Source organism: Rhynchophorus ferrugineus, unplaced genomic scaffold (genome assembly GCF_030347505.1).
Source record: "Rhynchophorus ferrugineus isolate W39M unplaced genomic scaffold, kcgeb_rfMv2 rfM2, whole genome shotgun sequence".
Taxonomy (NCBI): Eukaryota; Metazoa; Arthropoda; class Insecta; order Coleoptera; family Curculionidae; genus Rhynchophorus; species Rhynchophorus ferrugineus.
The window spans coordinates 65,242,743-65,261,937 of record NW_027472581.1 but is presented as its reverse complement, the minus strand read 5'-3'; the positions used below and the strand labels follow the sequence as shown (position 1 = coordinate 65,261,937).

Sequence of the window (19,195 nt, the reverse complement as noted above, 5' to 3'; positions counted from 1 at the left end):
TTGATATTAATACTAAACTGGATATTCAAGATGAAGAAACCATCTGCGCGCTTTACCAGCAAACTTATGGACAAGAATCAAAATCAAGTAATCCAGTGCAGTCAGTGCAGAAAGTGATGGCACGAGGAATGTTCGGACTATGAAAATGGGATATTTGTGTACAAAAGTATAAAAATGTACAAAAGTATTTAGAAATTTAGAAATTCGTTCATTATTTTATTTAGAAAAAATGTGTGCCAAAAAAGTGTGTCAAAAAATTTTAAATTTATGTCCTTGATATCAATATGTATCATTCATTTAAGCTTTTGTTCTACTGAGTAGTTTCTTATTCTAGTGTATAAAAAAGTATATACGTGTTTTTAATAAAAATGTATTTACACAAATATTTGTTTCACATTAGGACTTTTACCCCATGAATAGGATTTTGGCCCATAGACACGGGACATTTACCCCAACCCATGGGTCAAAAATTTGAAGTTTTATTAAATGTACGATGTATGTATGTATTTATTTTTAACTGTGACCTACAGAATAAAGTAGCAATATGAATGAACTACAAACACAAAATAAAACATTATTGGAATTCTAAAAATTGACGGACATTTCGGCGTTTATTCGTTAGGTACTGGATTTTGGGACTTGGTCTACGCTATGCATGACGCATTTCCCCCGCCTCCTTGTTGTTTCTGTCTAAAACTCAAAAAAGCAATAGAGCTTCCTCCCTGAAGACTTTATCTGTAATGACTGCAAAATATTGAGTCTCACTAGTTTATCAACACGACTCCAATTCTCAAATCAATAGTTCAGATATCAAGCAGCGCGTCAAGTTTATGTACGTTTAATACGTTAAGATTTTCACATTATATTATTGTTTTATTACCTTTCAGATCAAAGTAATTATTTGAAGAAAACTCAAAATGAAATTCCAAAAATGCATAAGATTTTAGCCCAGCAATTAGCAGATAGTTAATTAAATTAGCAATTAATTGATTATAATGTGTTAATATTATTGAGGGATCATGAACGAGTAAATGAAATCGGATCATAGATGAATGAAATTTTAAAAACGGGATCAGAAATAATAAATTTATTATATTTAAATTGTTGAAGAATACATATTGATGTATTTATCTCGCAAGAGTCTTCCTTGTGAATTAATCCAAGTACTAATATGAAATGTATACTGAATGAAATGTAGTAATAAATTAATTTATAATTAAGATTATACTAATATCTAATAAAGATATTATCAAAAGAAATATTTAAATTAACTGAAATTATTAAGATTATATGATTCGTCATAGCAAAAAAAATAATTCGTAATTAAAAGATGCAAAGATGAATCCCATAAAATTATGGTAACTAAATGATTAAAATTTTCAGTGGCTGTTAATTAACTAACAGAAAACCAGCTACGAAATTAAATACCTAGACATAACTGAATGCAAAGCTTAAAACGATAAATTATGAAAAATCTATTATTTACTTATCGAAGAGATCCGTTATCCTAAATCAGTAATACAACAATAAAATATATAGCGGTTATACCCAATAAAGGAGCAAAATCATCTCCATCTGATTACAGGCCTATCAGCTTTCTCAGCGCCATTTCGAAGCTTGCCGAGTGGGCAATACTTTACGCTCTCAACTCTTTCACAAAGGAAAACAACATCATTCCAGATAAACAATTCGGCTTTCGCGCTCACCACTCATCTGTTCATCAGGCTACCCGTCTGGATGCACACATCCATTACGATCTTGACCAACGTAAAAAGCTTGGAGCAGTTCTTCTGGACCCACCCAAAGCCTTCGACAAGGTCTGGCACGACGGATTGATCGCAAATTGCGTGCTGTTAGGCCTCCCAGAAGACCTAACCGCTCTCATCAAGTCCTATCTCTCGGACAGATCTTTCCAGGTCAAGATCAGGGAATCACCTTCCAGTCGTAATCAAATCGATGCTGGCGTACCTCAAGCTTCCCCGCTGGCTCCAGCCTTATTTAACCTCTTTATTTCAGATCTGCCGAGAAAAGAGCACATTGACGTCGCGTTTTACGCTGACGACACTGCTTTCTTCACGGCCGCCAGGTTCAAAGTTACAATTCATGAACGTTTACAGAAGCAGCTCGATCATGCCGTCAAGTGGTTCAAATTCTGGAGGTTGCAAATCAAACCCAGACCATCAATTTCCATGAGAAGCGTTACGCACTGCACGTCACGCAACTTAAGATCGACACCGCAATAATTTCATGGCTGGATAACGTCACATACCTAGGTCTTCACCTCGACCGCCGGTTCGGTTGGCATTCCCAAATCCAGAAAGCAATCCAAAAAGGTTCGGGGATAGCAAACCTGCTATCTTCTCGGATCTGCCTTTCTAGCAGACTTCCCATCTCCAGCAAATGCTTATTTTACAAGATGTTAATTCGGTCCGTACTCCTCTACGGATCTAATGTCTACTTCAAGTTTGTTACACCCAACCAGGTCAAACGGCTTCAAGTTTTCCAAAATAAGCTGCTCAGGAGAATATTAAACGCTCCATGATTTGTCAGAAATAATTAAATTCATAGGGAAACTGACACTCCAGAAATCAAGCACTTCATATCTCAATCATTCCACAAACAACAACTCAGCTCAAGTTCTTCTGAAAACGCGCTTGTTCGCGAGCTGGTCGACATGCTGGGAGCTTAGCACCGCGTCACCGTCAAGCCCCCCCCCCTTTCCATGCTGAAACGACCTCATACGTCGCTACAGTCATAACTTTTGCCCCCATACAACAGTATCCAGTTGTGTGTTAACTCAGGTTCGCGAATCAATAGAATCGCCGGGCCCTCGTGCCAATAACGGCTGCCCGATCAGCGGGTGTCATATCCCCAAATTTAATGCAGTAGCAGTAGCGATCCACAGGGGTCAACTGTGAGGCGGTTTCGGTTTAGTGTATTGGTAAGCCCAGAGGCAGTCCCACATAACCCGGTCCAACTTGTCACTCCAGGGCAAGTCTCCGCGACCAGGTATGCGTCATGCATTCCACCGCCTGGTCTTTTAGCCCAGAACAAAAAAAAACAATAAAATAATTTTCTATAATTATTTTATGAAACAGTTACGGAGGCATACTAAAGTATCATAGTTGCCACCTTCTGTTAATATTCAATTAAAATAATAAAGCAGATGCGCATTAAATTGATATCGCATAAAACAAACGCCAAACATCAGATATGCGAAATTGTTTCGATTTGTGTAGTTGCAATGAAGAAGTATATCACGCGAACTAATATTGATTATCATATCTTGTCTACATCTGTAGTATGAGGGCATTCACTGATTGAACTCTAGGTCAATATTTGTACAGGGGTTCATCATTCATTATCGTAGTTCTTGTTGTACATTTTGGCAACACTCCTTCAGTGTAACTAATACGACGCGAATGTGTAGCTCAGTTTACATGCCAAACCTTTCAAAATTGCAGTGAACTCACGTCATCAAGATGTTTATTGTATTGCTTGTCGCAATTTGTAAATTCGTTTTAGAATCAGGGAACATTTTCTTTCTCATTTTATTCTAATTAAAAATAGACACAATTCTGCCTGATACGTTCGAACATGTAACCGAATCATCCTAGCAAAGCCGTCCGGTTGTCAAAAGTCTGCCAAATTCTTTAAAATATTAGGTTATAAACCTGCAAATGTTGTATAATCTATGAAAAAGTCTAGTAGAACTTCCAGACATTGGTTTTAAAAGAATAAACATTTTAAGAGCATAAAATAAAATCAAGGAAGACTTCAATTATTTCAATTTGTGTATTTAGATGAGACATGGATATTTCAGAATGTGACCAATATACCCAATGGTCACTCATAACAAGAGGATAATAAAAATAGTGTAAAAGAAAACAAAAGTTGATGGAAAAATATAAACGTTGGATTAGATTTTATTAGTTATAACATTTATTAATAATTCATTGCAGGTATATAGTTTTTTATGCTGGAAACAGGAATTGTTAATAACACCTACGGTTTGGATGAACTCGATCAGATACATTGAAGAAGAAATTGACAAATGATGGAACCATGAACAAATGTTGGATAGATTGGAAATTGGCAGCTTAGTTATTCACTTGAATGAAACTTTCTGAATATAGGATTATGATTCAATGCTGAAAATTTACACGACAAAGGATGGAAACAACTAAAGGTTTGTATATAATTAATATACGATAACTGTAGGAATTGTATTATAGAGTGTGAAAGATGTATGTGCATAGATATGTGTGTAATTGTTCAGAATATAACTCTTTTGCGGAAATGGCAAATATATTAGGGAGAATGCAGTGATTAAATCTAATTTATCAAAAAAGATGTATACTGATTGTAACAGAACAAACTAGGGAGAAATATAGTGATATCAAAATGACTTTACAAGGAAACACTGTACCCAACGAAATAAGAACTAAACGTAAAGGGTAAATAAGCTCTCTAATAAAAGTAAAACACATTATATGAATATACAATTGTTAATTAATTGAATTAGGCCTCCGAGGGATACCGCAATATAAAAAAAGCGCCTAGAATTCTACCTCATAGGTGGTGTGGAAAAGAGCTCAAAATAAACATAATCAAACACACCCCTAACCTACAAACTATTATAACTGTATCCTTAAATACAGTTTAAATCATTCGATAATATATGCATTAGATATACAATAATGTTAAAATAAATTATATTTGATAGCGTTTTTCTTTCACTATTTTCATTTAAACTAGAATTTTATTATATATTAAAGCCAAAATGAACTAAAACTCAGAGTTGATGAGGCAACATTACGACGTTTTGATGTCATTATTTCAGATGACGCGGGTTCACTGTTTTATTGAACGGACTATATAGTCTATTGAAAGTTTTTTTAGTAATGCGTCATGGATATTTGTGACGTCGAAATATTGCAATGTTGTCGCATCAACTCTGAGTTTTAGTTTCGTTTGGCTTGACATACAAAAAAATTCTAATATAAATAAAATAATTGAACAAAAATTTTATCAAATATAATTTGACACACAAAACAAGAAATTAATTTAATATAAACAAAAACCTACAAACTATCTAACCTATCAACTAACTACCAACTATTATATCTGTATTCTCAATTGTAGTTTTAAGTCCTTCGATAATATATGTATTGGATGTACTATAATGTTAAAATAAATTATATTTGATAACATTTTTGTTCAATTATTTAATTCAGATTAAAATTTTCTTGTATGTCAAAGCCAAACTCAACTAAAACTCAGAGTTGATGCGGCAACATTGCAATGTTTCGACGTCACAAATATCCATGACGTATTACTAAAAAAATTTTTTAAAAGACTATAGGTTATATTTCAGTATATTATACACTTTGTTCTATGATGGTTAAAACAAGCGATCGGTTAAATGTGCAATTTCTTCGATGAAGTTCTTACTATGACCAGCTGCTAAAACTACCATATTCCAAGATAATGCACCCATGTATAGCCGAAATATATATTTTTTTAATTATTTAATTAATATATTGTTACTAGTCGTTTCCGTCTAACCTACAATTTGTGCTATATGCTAACTGAAATCTAGGTATATAACTAGGAGGACCCATCGGCCCTAACTCAGTCTCTGGTGAAATAATGTTTATACATGTCACTGCTGAATTTTTTAATATATGCACCTCACTACACAACACTACACAAGATCAGATGGTTTGATTCTTTTGAGTCTGTGTCCTGTTCTGGTGGTATCCAAAAGTTGCAATATTTCAATATTAGTATGAGAATGGAGTCTTTCCTCATGCCCTCTTGCAATTCCCTTGATTTCTTGACTGACTGTGGGTATCTGAAGGTCTCGATGTAGGTAATCAGTTCTATAGTATTTGGGTGCACCCATAACATCTCTCAGGACTTTGTTCTGAAAAATTTGTATTTTATTAATGTTACTCTTTACAGAACATCCCCATAGTTGAACTCCGTATGTCCATATAGGTTTCAATATTTGCTTATATAATAGCAATTTATTATGTACTGATAATTGTAATTTTCTTCCAATTAGCCAGTACATTTTTCTATATTTTAATTCCAGTTCTTCTCTTTTCTTCTTTATATGTTCCTTCCAGCGAAGTTTTGCATCGAAATTCATTCCGAGATATTTAGCGTTGTTGCTATATGGAATGATAGTGTTATTTAATGTTATTGGTGCTAGTATGGTCTGTTTATAGGTGAACTGCACATGTACAGATTTACTTTCATTAATTCTTATTTTCCAAGCTTGTGTCCAATTATTTATATTGTCACTTGCCTGTTGTAATTTTCGTGAGGCTTCTTCACTATTGTCTCCGACAGCTATAATCACAGTATCATCAGCAAATGTAGCCATCGTGATATTTTCCATTTGTGGTATATCACAAGTGTAAAGTAGATAAAGCATTGGTCCCAGTACACTTCCTTGTGGTACACCTGCTTTAGCTTCTTTCCAAAATATTTAATATTGGTTTAAGTAGGATCGAAATATCATCAAGCATCTTCCCAAGCCAGAGCAATATCCAAACCTCAAAATAATTCAATCGTTAGAGGGGACTTTAATGTTTTGGAGGAATTTTTTGGTATAACAAGAAATAACGTTCCATTGGAAACTTTCAGATACTCCTCGAATCTATTTGGCGAAGAATTGCAGCTGTTTTCTTTGCAAATAGTCAACACCTTACTAATAAATAAATATTGTGTATAGGTCAGATAATCATATTATCTTGTCTATTGTCTGTATATATTAGTTTTAAATATCAACATCAATCCCAATCCCAATGATTTTAAAAAATTATTATACTGTTATGTTTACTATATTATTATTTATAATATTATTATAGTTATAAAACTGACTAAAATATAAACAAACTAATTTTAAAACTATAATCAAATTACATAATTGCATAAATCTATAATTTAATTTTTCTTGTAATATTTTTAAAATTCCTAATATAAGCAAATAAATAAAACCAAATATTTTAATGCAGAAACACATTAGCAAAAAATAAACAACATAATTTAAATAAATACGATATACCTTATGTAATTATACAATAAAATTAACAATGCACTATTAAAAAAAGTACGCTATTAAAAAATTGTTACTCACCATAGGCAATGTAGCGAAAATGTTTCCTTCTCCCAGCGAACTCAGATTAACCCACAGCTGATGATCCCTTGGCGATGCCAAAGGATATTGACGTTCCGTGTCGTCGCTTATCTGATCAATTTTGTTCTCCTCCATTATTCCGATAATCTATTCGCTATCCTCAATCCGAATTTCCTTAAGGGGGAACTTAACTACCCCTGCTTTGTATAAACCTGGAAAATTATTAGTCGTAAACTTTTTTCTACGTCTATGCTGGTATCTAAATCCATCATATACATGTATATTGACTGTGGAACTATTCTGTTCATGTTTTTGTAGGACAATAATGGATATGTTAACTTTTTATTACAACTAAATTATGATCGTATACACGAATATTCAAATGACTGTATTCATAAGTCGTAAAAATATTATGAAGCATGACAAAAATTCCAAAATGAAATACATTGTTTATAAAATATTTATTTTCTGAACTTAATCAGATAAATAAATTAACCCATCTGTATCAACACTCTTGTATCTAAATTGCTGCAGTGTTATAATATAATTCAAGATTCTCTAGTGGGTTATTGGTTGTTCGTTTACATCCTGTTTAGTCTTTTTTGCATTCTTACATTGTACATTACATTTTATATCTTACATTCGATATGATATAGATCAGAATAGATACAATCCAAATTTACAAAATTAAATCATTACTTTTATGCTATAAATTGAATCAATATATAGTCTATTCAAAGTTTTTTTGTACATACATCATCAAGATGTTTAATGTATTCCCTTCAGAAACTTGTAAATTGGCTTCAGAATCAGACAACATTTTCCTTGTCATTTTGTTCTAGTTAAAAACGCGTAAACGAACGAAGCTTGTCAAAGTCACCCGGTTGTCAGAATTATGCTAAATTATTTAAAGCAATAATGATAAGAGGTTATAACTCTAACCTATAAACTATTGTGACTGTATAATTAACTGTAGTTTTTTTTACACATGTACTATACACACTTTTTACAGATAGATGTACTATAATGTTAAAATAAAATATATTTGATAATATTTTTGTTCAATTATTTTTTTTAGATTAGAATTTTGTTGTATATCAAAGCCCAACTCATCTAAAACTCAGAGTTGATGCGGCAACATTGCCACGTTTTGACGTCATAAATTTATATGACGTATGTACAAAATAATTTTGAAAAGACTTTATAAAAGGATAAGTGTGTGTATATATTTCCCCAATTAAAATTAAATTAGACTACTAAGCTAAAGCTGAGATTAAATACTTATACAAGTTAATATGATTTGTCTTCGCTTCAATCTTCTGATTTCCTGCTGTGATTCTACATTGCTGTGATTTAATAATGTTATTTTATGTTTTAAGGAGAAGTTTTGGATAGCTTTGTAACTGCAGTTAATTTCGAGATCATCACATAGTTCTTCATTGGTTACGTATGCGCATTGGTAATTAATTGAAGATCTCATAAGTTGACTCTTTGATTTATATCATGTTGGGAATATCTTTCGAACAACCAGTATATTCTATAATTGTGAGTCTGATCTACACTACTTTTAGTCTAATGTTATGTTAGAGAAAATCTTATATGAGTAATATTCAGTCACCAGAATAGTAATAGTGAATAAAATATGTTAGAGAAATTGAATCCCACGAAATCGTAGACAAAAATCAATTTTGTTTATCCCTTTACAATTAATTATTTTTCTAAAATTAAATCTTCATATACTCTCTTTGCGTTTTGTGTATATGAAACATTTCCTGTCCTTTTCTTTAGGATAGTAGTTCAAAAGTATAATTATAGGCATAATATTATTTTGTGCTTAGTTCATTATAGGCGTGAACATTCGTACGTATAATTTTCTCAAATTATCTCTGTACAAAATATTGTTAAATTCTATTAATTAATCTTTCTTTTCAAAATTCTGCAATTTCTTCTTGATGCCAAAAAAATATAAATTTCTCAGTTCATCCAAATATTTCTTATTTTCCATATCTATCTTTGACTTCATAAGTATTAAAATTATGAATAAATTGATGATATGTATAAATATTTCATTTTTCGTTTTTGGCAATATTTTTAGTATTATTAGATAAACTACAATCTGCCTCTCAATACCTATTTAATAAATTTCAATTAATATTTAAAAAATATACTTTAATTTTTTGAGTACAAGCTTTTCCAATTTTGAGCAAATTTTTTTTCCTAAAAATATATTTTTTCAAATAAATTTATGAATATTTTACATATAAATTTATGCTTTAGTTATTGTTTTATCTTATTATTCCTAACATTAATACCAAAAACTATCCTCTTAAGTTAACCCTACAACAAAAAGTTAAACCTAAGCATCGATAAAGTTCGGAAGAAAAATATATTATTTACCATTCTACACGCAAGCACTAAAATATATATGCATATTCCAATATCGATATAAGATTTATATAAATAGGTTTTCATAATAGTTTATTAAATAAGAATTCTTTCATTTGCTATTGATATTCATAAAAATTTTAGATTATCATTTATAATAAATGAAAATTTAGCATAATTTATCCACATGTGATACACCTTTGATAGTTATTCATACAATTTATTAAATACTTGCATGTATATTAGTCAACTACATCTATTGGTAAAGATGCGTAGTATTTTAAATACTTTAACAGCAAACAACAAGATAGCCTAACTGTTAAATTCGATAGTTTTGATATTTATCTAAAAAAATAATAATTTTCCATTGTGTTCTTGAATTAATTCAATCCATATATATATATATATATATATATATATATATATATATATATATATATATATATATATATATATATATATATATATATATATATATATATATATATATATATAGTCTGTTCAAAGTTTTTTTAGTATTGCATCATGGATATTTGTGACGTTGAAACATTGCAATATTGCCACATCAACTCTGAGTTTTAGTTCAGTTTGACTATGACATACAAAAAAATGTTTATCTGAATAAAACAATTGAAAAAAAATGTTATATAATATAATTTATTTTAATATTATAGTATATCTTAAAACTACAGTTAATTATAGAGTCACAATAATTTATAGGTAAGACTTAAAACCTTTTAACACTATTGCGTTAAAGAATTCTGACAAACGGACGGCGGCCGGTTGTCAGACGTACCTAAAATTATTTAAAATATTATTTATTATTACTACAGATTAAAAACCGACAAACGTTATTTTAGGGCTTTGATTATTTATCTGTCTGTAATATATTATATCATTTCGTTTGAAAATGCGAAAACAATAAATAGTCAGGGTCACAAATTGATTGCGGCTTTAATACGTTATTTCGAAAAGGAACGAGATAATGGAAGCCCCCTTTTGCCCATAATTTCCATTAGAGAGGTAATTATTGATGATATTAAATAATATAAATTCCAAGAATTTTATTGAAAATGTTTTTAGCAGGTTGTGGCCGCGTAAATATTAGTGTGGGTACTGTGAATAACATCGCTTACAAATTGAAGAATAATTCGTTAGATTTACCCATGAAAACCCGTCTCCATACAATGTGGGTTGCGAATCTTGAATATCTTGAAATCGGCTCTATCAAATATACGAAATGTATAAGAACAGTAAGTACACAAACTGTTTTATCGATATAAACATAATGTAATAAAATTATTTTAAAGAAAATTGTCTGCCTGGAAAGTATACATACAAGAGTTAGGGACATGCATATTTTTGAGGGATGTAAGACATCCTTTCATTCCCTCTTACAGGGCATAGGGTTTAAATGATGTAAAGATAATCCTCGGAGAGATTTAATGGAACTTCCAGACATTGCCTTAATAAGAATTCATTTTTTAAAGGCATAAAATAATACCAAGGAAGATAAACTATTTGACTTTGTGTATCTTGATGAAACTTGAATATTTTAAAATGGTTCATTGTGGCACTCTTGGAAAGACAGTAACAAAAAAAAGTGTAAAGGCAGCAAAAATCGATAGAATAAGGTAAAAGTTACAATAGCTTTCAATTAGGTTTTGTTGGTCATTATATTTATTAATAATTAATTGCAGATATATTGCTGGTCGAGAAGGATATTCTATCAAAAACTGTTTGGATATGTGGAAGGATTTAATTTGGAAGATATCAACCATAACACCGGTTTGGATGAACTCGATAGACATACAGAGGAAGTATTTGATAAATGGTGGAATCGTGAACGTGTTTTAGACAGATTAGAAATTAACAGTTTAGTTATTGAATTGGACAGTCAGTCGGAAAGTGAAAGTGACTGAAGGAAACACACAAGTAAACACACCATCGAAGGGAACAAGAACTAAATGTAAAAAGGTAAATATGCTATCAAATGAAAGTAAGATATGTTCCTCAGATATACAATTGTTAATTAGGTGGATTAGGGATAATCTCCTAAGGTATACCACTACATAAAAAAACGCGCCTAGAAACTCTACCTCATGTGTGATGTGGAAAGAGTTCAATGTACACAAAACAAATCTAACCTACAAACTATTATACCTGTGTTCTTAATTGTAGTTTTAAGTCCTTCGATAATATATGTATTAGATGTACTATAATGTTAAAATAAAATATATATGATAACATATGATAAGTCGGATTATACAGGTCTATTTCGCTGCTATCTGCGATATCAAGGTTATTTGAGAAACTGTTTTTAAAACGTATTAAAGCATTTATAGAAGTACCGGATTACCAGTTGGGATTTCAAAATCACCACTCGACAACTAAATAAATTCACAGAACAACAACGGTTGTTGAAAAGGTAATCGAAGAAAAGAAATACTACCCTGTAATATTCCTGGACATCTCACAAGCTTTTAACCGGGTATGTCATTTGAGATTAATATACAAAATGAGCAAATTTCTACCGCGGAATTACTCTCTACTGATGGAATCATATCTTTTCGAAAGAAAATTTAGTATCGCAAGAAGGGGCACTCTCAACACCTAAACCTATTTCGGCTGGAATTCCACAAGGTAGTGTCTTGGAACTACTGTATCTCTGTCTAAAGCTGTAGAAAATTTACAAGTAGTCAATAAGATCTACAGATGGACTAGAGACTGGGAAATATAGCTTAATAGCTCCAAATCTATCCATGTTAATTTTAAGTTGCGGCGAAATGAAAAAAACCTAATTATATCACTATCACACCCGATTCCTCAAGTATAATCAGCTAAATACATAGGAATATATCTCGATGGTAGGTTAAACTTTAAACATCAGGCAGGACAAAAAACAGAGCAGATTAGACTCAAAGTCAAGCATCTGTACAGGTTAGTCGCAAGATAGAGCCTAAAATTTAACAGATTGGTTTATCAGTTAATCAAAAAGCCAATTTGGACCTATGGAGTTCAAATATGGGGTTTCACTAAGACATCAAAGCAACTAGCAATACAACGCACTCAAAACAAAGTTCTACGATTAATTACCAATGCTTATCGCTACGTAACCAACGAAGAGCTGCACGATGACCTCGAAATCAAATGGATACACAAACAAAATGATCCAAAATGATTTGAAATTTAAAATAGAGTTGCTAAATCACAGCAACGTGGAAGCAATAAAGCTACTAGACAACACACAGGAAATCAGAATACTGACGCGAACCAAACCACCAGAACTTGTTTAGTGTATAAGTGTATTCTTAATTTTAGCTTAGTGTTTAAAATTATTTCATCTTATTTTACAACAGTCCTTTTGAAATTCATTTATAGTATTTATAGTAAAAAACTAGTGCTAAAATAACGTAAGTGAAAAATGAAGTGCGTGAAATAAACAATGTATTTATTTTATTTTTTTATCCTCTGGAAGTAAATTAAATAAAATATTAAAAATTAAAAAATGGCAAACCATAGCGATTCAACCAAATCACCTGCACACTTTGATATAAGATTAGAACAAACAGCAATAACGCAAACTCCACCATCAGAATGGACTACAGTCATTAACAAAAAACGATTGAGAAGTCCAGAAGAAGAAATCGCGAGGAAACAAACAAGAATCAGTGACTATTGGTTGCAGAAACCGATAGAGACAAAAAACAGTTTTAGCAACCTGTCGGAAGAAATTGAAGAGAACATACAACCAAGCCCTGAAAAAGTTGTTCCGAAACCACCACCAATAACAGTCTATAAGGTAGGAATAATAAAAAATATCCATGACTTATTGAAAACCATTACTACGAACTACACAATTAAAACAGTGAGCTATGAAACAATTAAAATCCAATTGTTCGAAGCGGATCACTTTAAAGTTCTTATTAAAGAATTGGATGAAAGAAATACCCAATACCATACATTCAGGCCAAAATCCGAGAGAACATTTAAATTCGTATTAAAAGGATTACATCACGGGACGGACTTTAACACCATCAAGGTAGCACTAGCTGAAAAAGGCCACGAGGTCGTAAATATTCACAATATACGACATCACACGACAAAAAAACCTCTGCCTATGTTTTATATAGACATAAAACCTAATGGAAATAATAAGGCGGTGTATGAAATCACCAAATTGGAAAATAATATTATTAAATGCGAACCACCACATATAAAAAGAATTATACCACAATGCACAAGGTGTCAAGCGCACGGGCACACAAAGACTTACTGTCGCAAATCATATAGATGCGTAAAATGTGCAGGAGAACATAAGACAGGAGATTGTACTCGTAAAGTTCGCGATGAAAAAGTGAAATGTGTTAACTGTAACGGAAATCATCCAGCGAACTACAAGGGTTGCGCAGTTCACAAGCAACTACAGCAGAAACTCTATCCTGCCTTAAGGGAAAAAAGGTATCAACAAAAACAATCCACTACTACCAATCTACCACTACCCACCAGAACAAGTCAACCAGACATAACTTATGCCCAAATAGTTGAAAATGGTTCAGCACAAAAACGAGAGACAATATCTCAACCTACTGAAACTAGCAACATCTCAAGATTAGAAAATATGATGGCCAAACTAATGGATCAAATGAGTACGATGCTTGGTCTACTCACAACCGTCGTCAGCAAACTTGCCTAATGCCTGAAACCAATAGCTACAAAATCGCCGTCTGGAATGCCAATGGGCTTCAACAATACGCCAGGGAACTAAAAATGTTCGTAAATGAACAAAATATTGACGTTATGATGGTTTCCGAAACACACTTTACGGACAAGAATTATCTGAAAGTTCCTAAATATAAGCTTTATCATACAAATCACCCTGATGATAAAGCACATGGAGGTACAGCCATAATAATTCGAGATGATATAAAGCATTTCGAAAAAGAAAAATTCCGCAAAGACTACCTGCAAGCCACCAGTATAACCATAGACGAAGCCCATGGACCATTAACAATTTCTGCGATTTATTGCCCACCCAAACATAACAACAAGGCAGAACAATTTCAAGAATTCTTCAGTACGCTAGGTAATAGATTTATAGCAGGAGGAGATTATAATGCAAAACATTTAATGTGGGGTTCAAGAATAATAACCTCAAAAGGTAGAGAACTGCTCAAAGCCATAAGGAAAGATAACTTACAACATATCTCTACTGGTGAACCAACATATTGGCCTTCAGACAGAAATAAAAAACCAGATACAATAGATTTCTGTATTACAAAAAATATTGATCCAAAAAAGTGTCAGGCAGAATCATGTTTCGACCTGTCTTCTGATCATTCACCAATAATAGTAACAATTTCTTCAAAAATTATCATCAAAGATAAACCCCCTTCTCTGTGCAATAATAGAACTAACTGGCCCTCATTTAGAGAAAACTTAGACCAAAATATCTCTCTAAACTTACCGTTACAAACTGAAATGGATATAGAAATAGCAGCAATAAATCTTACAAAAAATATACAGGAGGCAGCATATTCCGCGACTCCCAACAGTGAAACATTTCCAAGAAAAAATACACATATATCATGTACAATACAGAAAAAGATAGCAGAAAAAAGAAAGTTACGACGAAATTGGCAACAGCAAAGGACTGAAGAGAATAAAAGAAAATTTAATAGGGCCATAAAAGAGCTGAGAGATCTAATCCAAATTGAACAAAACCAAGGCATTCAAGAATACCTAGAAAACTTGACATCAACTGAGGCTACAGACTATTCGTTGTGGAAAGCAACAAAAAAGCTTAGGAGATCCCAGCAGCATAACCCACCTATTAAAACAAGCGAAAATAATTGGGCGAGAAGCAATAAAGAGAAGGCCGACATTTTCTCAAAACACTTTTTTTTTTTTTTTTTTTTTTTATTACTCTTCGTGAGTCCACAATCTGCCCTATTGGCAATAAGTATTTCTTCTGTTTATATTATATATACATGGCATGTAGAAAATCACTTCAATAAGCAATCTTCTGTATAAAATATTATCTTAATTAATTAGACCTATTCTAATGGTTATTCTAAACTCTACATATGTCCAGTAATCAGATCAGGTGGTGTTAAACGTTTTAGTCTACGCACTTCACTATCACGTCGCATATTTAGCTGATTAGCGAGTACATTGGGATGCACTGACACTCTTTCGAAGTACTTCACACAAACACGTTGGATTACACTCGTTATAGGTTCTAGAGGAATATCGCGTTGTATCACTTTATTTGAAATATAGTACGGAGCATCAACAATGGCACGCAACACCTTATTTTGGAACCGTTGAATGATGGATATATTAGATTTGCTAGCGGTACCCCATAGTTGAATTCCATATGTCCAAATGGGCTTGAGTATAGATTCATACAGCAATACCTTGTTATCTAATGATAACTTGGATTTGCGCCCAATGAGCCAATACATTTGATATAATTTTAGTCCTAGTTGTTTCCGTTTAGAGAGTATGTGCTTCTTCCAGGTTAGGCGTCGATCTAAATGCATACCAAGATATTTAACATGCTCTGCTTGGGGAAGTTGACGATGATTGATATTTACTGGTGGACATGTTCTTCTACGCAGGGTAAACGTTATATGCGTGGATTTTGATTCATTGGCTTTAATGCGCCATGTCTTCAACCATAATTGTATTTGATCCAGGTGGGTTTGTAGGTTTATTGATGCTGTGACTGGATCTTCATGGGATGCTAAGATTGCTGTATCGTCTGCATATGTTGCCACAGTAGTTATTTTTGTGGTGGGCAGATCAGCCGTATACAGAAGATACAGTACTGGACCCAGTACACTACCTTGCGGAACTCCTGAATATATGGGATTTAATTCGGTATGTTCATCGCCTTGATTTACAATAAAATGTCTGTCAGTGAGATACGATTTTAATAGCTGATAGTCCGGATGAGGGAGAAGTTTCTTTAGTTTAACCTGCAAGCCCGTATGCCATACTTTGTCAAAAGCCTGAGATATGTCTAGAAAAGCAGCCGAACAATATCTTTTGGCATTTAGGTCAGCGTTTATTTGGTTTACAAGTCTATGCACTTGTTCTATAGTCCCATGCTTATTGCGAAAGCCAAACTGATGTTCTGGAATAATTTTTCTTTTTTCTATTATATAGTTTAGTTTTTTTATGTATAATTTCTCGAAAACTTTCGAGATTATTGGTAATAAACTTATAGGTCGGTAGGAGGTCACATCTTCTGGTATTTTTCCTGGTTTAAGTATCATTAATATTTTAGCTACTTTCCAGATACTAGGGAAATAATTAATTCGTAGCATAGCATTAAATATATATGTTAATAGTTTTATAGCCTTTTCTGATAGTTCTTTTAAAATTTTGCCAGTAATTAAGTCATAACCAGGAGCTTTTTTAATATTAATCTCTCTCATTATTGTATGTTTAACTTTTTTGACCGTTAATTTCTCGTGCGGTAAATCCATTTGAAATGGCGAATCTAGAAAGCTAGTAATTTTATTTTCGTCATCTTTATGTAGCTGAGACTGGAAAGGTTTAAAAACATTTTTTAAGTGTTTTGAGAAAATGTCGGCCTTCTCTTTATTGCTTCTCGCCCAATTATTTTCGCTTGTTTTAATAGGTGGGTTATGCTGCTGGGATCTCCTAAGCTTTTTTGTTGCTTTCCACAACGAATAGTCTGTAGCCTCAGTTGATGTCAAGTTTTCTAGGTATTCTTGAATGCCTTGGTTTTGTTCAATTTGAATTAGATCTCTCAGCTCTTTTATGGCCCTATTGAATTTTCTTTTATTCTCTTCAGTCCTTTGCTGTTGCCAATTTCGTCGTAACTTTCTTTTTTCTGCTATCTTTTTCTGTATTGTACATGATATATGTGTATTTTTTCTTGGAAATGTTTCACTGTTGGGAGTCGCGGAATATGCTGCCTCCTGTATATTTTTTGTAAGATTTATTGCTGCTATTTCTATATCCATTTCAGTTTGTAACGGCAAGTTTAGAGAGATATTTTGGTCTAAGTTTTCTCTAAATGAGGGCCAGTTAGTTCTATTATTGCACAGAGAAGGGGGTTTATCTTTGATGGTAATTTTTGAAGAAGTTGTTACTATTATTGGTGAATGATCAGAAGACAGGTCGAAACATGATTCTGCCTGACACTTTTTTGGATCAATATTTTTTGTAATACAGAAATCTATTGTATCTGGTTTTTTATTTCTGTCTGAAGGCCAATATGTTGGTTCACCAGTAGAGATATATTGTAAGTTATCTTTCCTTATGGCTTTGAGCAGTTCTCTACCTTTTGAGGTTATTATTCTTGAACCCCACATTAAATGTTTTGCATTATAATCTCCTCCTGCTATAAATCTATTACCTAGCGTACTGAAGAATTCTTGAAATTGTTCTGCCTTGTTGTTATGTTTGGGTGGGCAATAAATCGCAGAAATTGTTAATGGTCCATGGGCTTCCTCTATGGTTATACTGGTGGCTTGCAGGTAGTCTTTGCGGAATTTTTCTTTTTCGAAATGCTTTATATCATCTCGAATTATTATGGCTGTACCTCCATGTGCTTTATCATCAGGGTGATTTGTATGATAAATCTTATATTTAGGAACTTTCAGATAATTCTTGTCCGTAAAGTGTGTTTCGGAAACCATCATAATGTCAATATTTTGTTCATTTACGAACATTTTTAGTTCCCTGGCGTGTTGTTGGAGCCCATTGGCATTCCAGACGGCGATTTTGTAGCTATTGGTTTCAGGCATTAGGCAAGTTTGCTTACGACGGTTGTGAGTAGACCAAGCATCGTACTCATTTGATCCATTAGTTTGGCCATCATATTTTCTAATTTTGAGATGTTGCTAGTTTCAGTAGGTTGAGATGTTGTCTCTCGTTTTTGTGCTGAACCATTTTCAACTATTTGGGCATAAGTTATGTCTGGTTGACTTGTTCTGGTGGGTAGTGGTAGATTGGTAGTAGTAGATTGTTTTTGTTGATGCCTTTTTTCCCTTAAAGCAGGATAGAGTTTCTGCTGTAGTTGCTTGTGAACTGCGCAACCCTTGTAGTTCGCTGGATGATTTCCGTTACAGTTAACACATTTCACTTTTTCATCGCGAACTTTACGAGTACAATCTCCTGTCTTATGTTCTCCTGCACATTTTACGCATCTATATGATTTGCGACAGTAAGTCTTTGTGTGCCCGTGCGCTTGACATCTTGTGCATTGTGGTATAATTCTTTTTATATGTGGTGGTTCGCATTTAATAATATTATTTTCCAATTTGGTGATTTCATACACCGCCTTATTATTTCCATTAGGTTTTATGTCTATATAAAACATAGGCAGAGGTTTTTTTGTCGTGTGATGTCGTATATTGTGAATATTTACGACCTCGTGGCCTTTTTCAGCTAGTGCTACCTTGATGGTGTTAAAGTCCGTCCCGTGATGTAATCCTTTTAATACGAATTTAAATGTTCTCTCGGATTTTGGCCTGAATGTATGGTATTGGGTGTTTCTTTCATCTAATTCTTTTATAAGAACTTTAAAGTGATCCGCTTCGAACAATTGGATTTTAATCGTTTCATAGCTCACTGTTTTAATTGTGTAGTTCGTAGTAATGGTTTTCAATAAGTCATGGA

The 19,195-nt window shown here is 32.7% G+C and overlaps 1 protein-coding gene across 1 annotated transcript in view; it reads right to left on the bottom strand.

The window, feature by feature from the left end:
- LOC143191222 (uncharacterized) overlaps positions 1-19,195 on the bottom strand; it is a 68,709-nt gene that overhangs the window by 38,415 nt on the left and 11,099 nt on the right. Inside the window, exon 2 of the mRNA XM_076396097.1 lies at positions 7,151-7,362. Within this exon, the coding sequence (XP_076252212.1) occupies positions 7,151-7,285 (135 nt within the window). The 5' untranslated portion in view covers positions 7,286-7,362. The remainder of the gene's footprint in view (positions 1-7,150; positions 7,363-19,195) is intronic.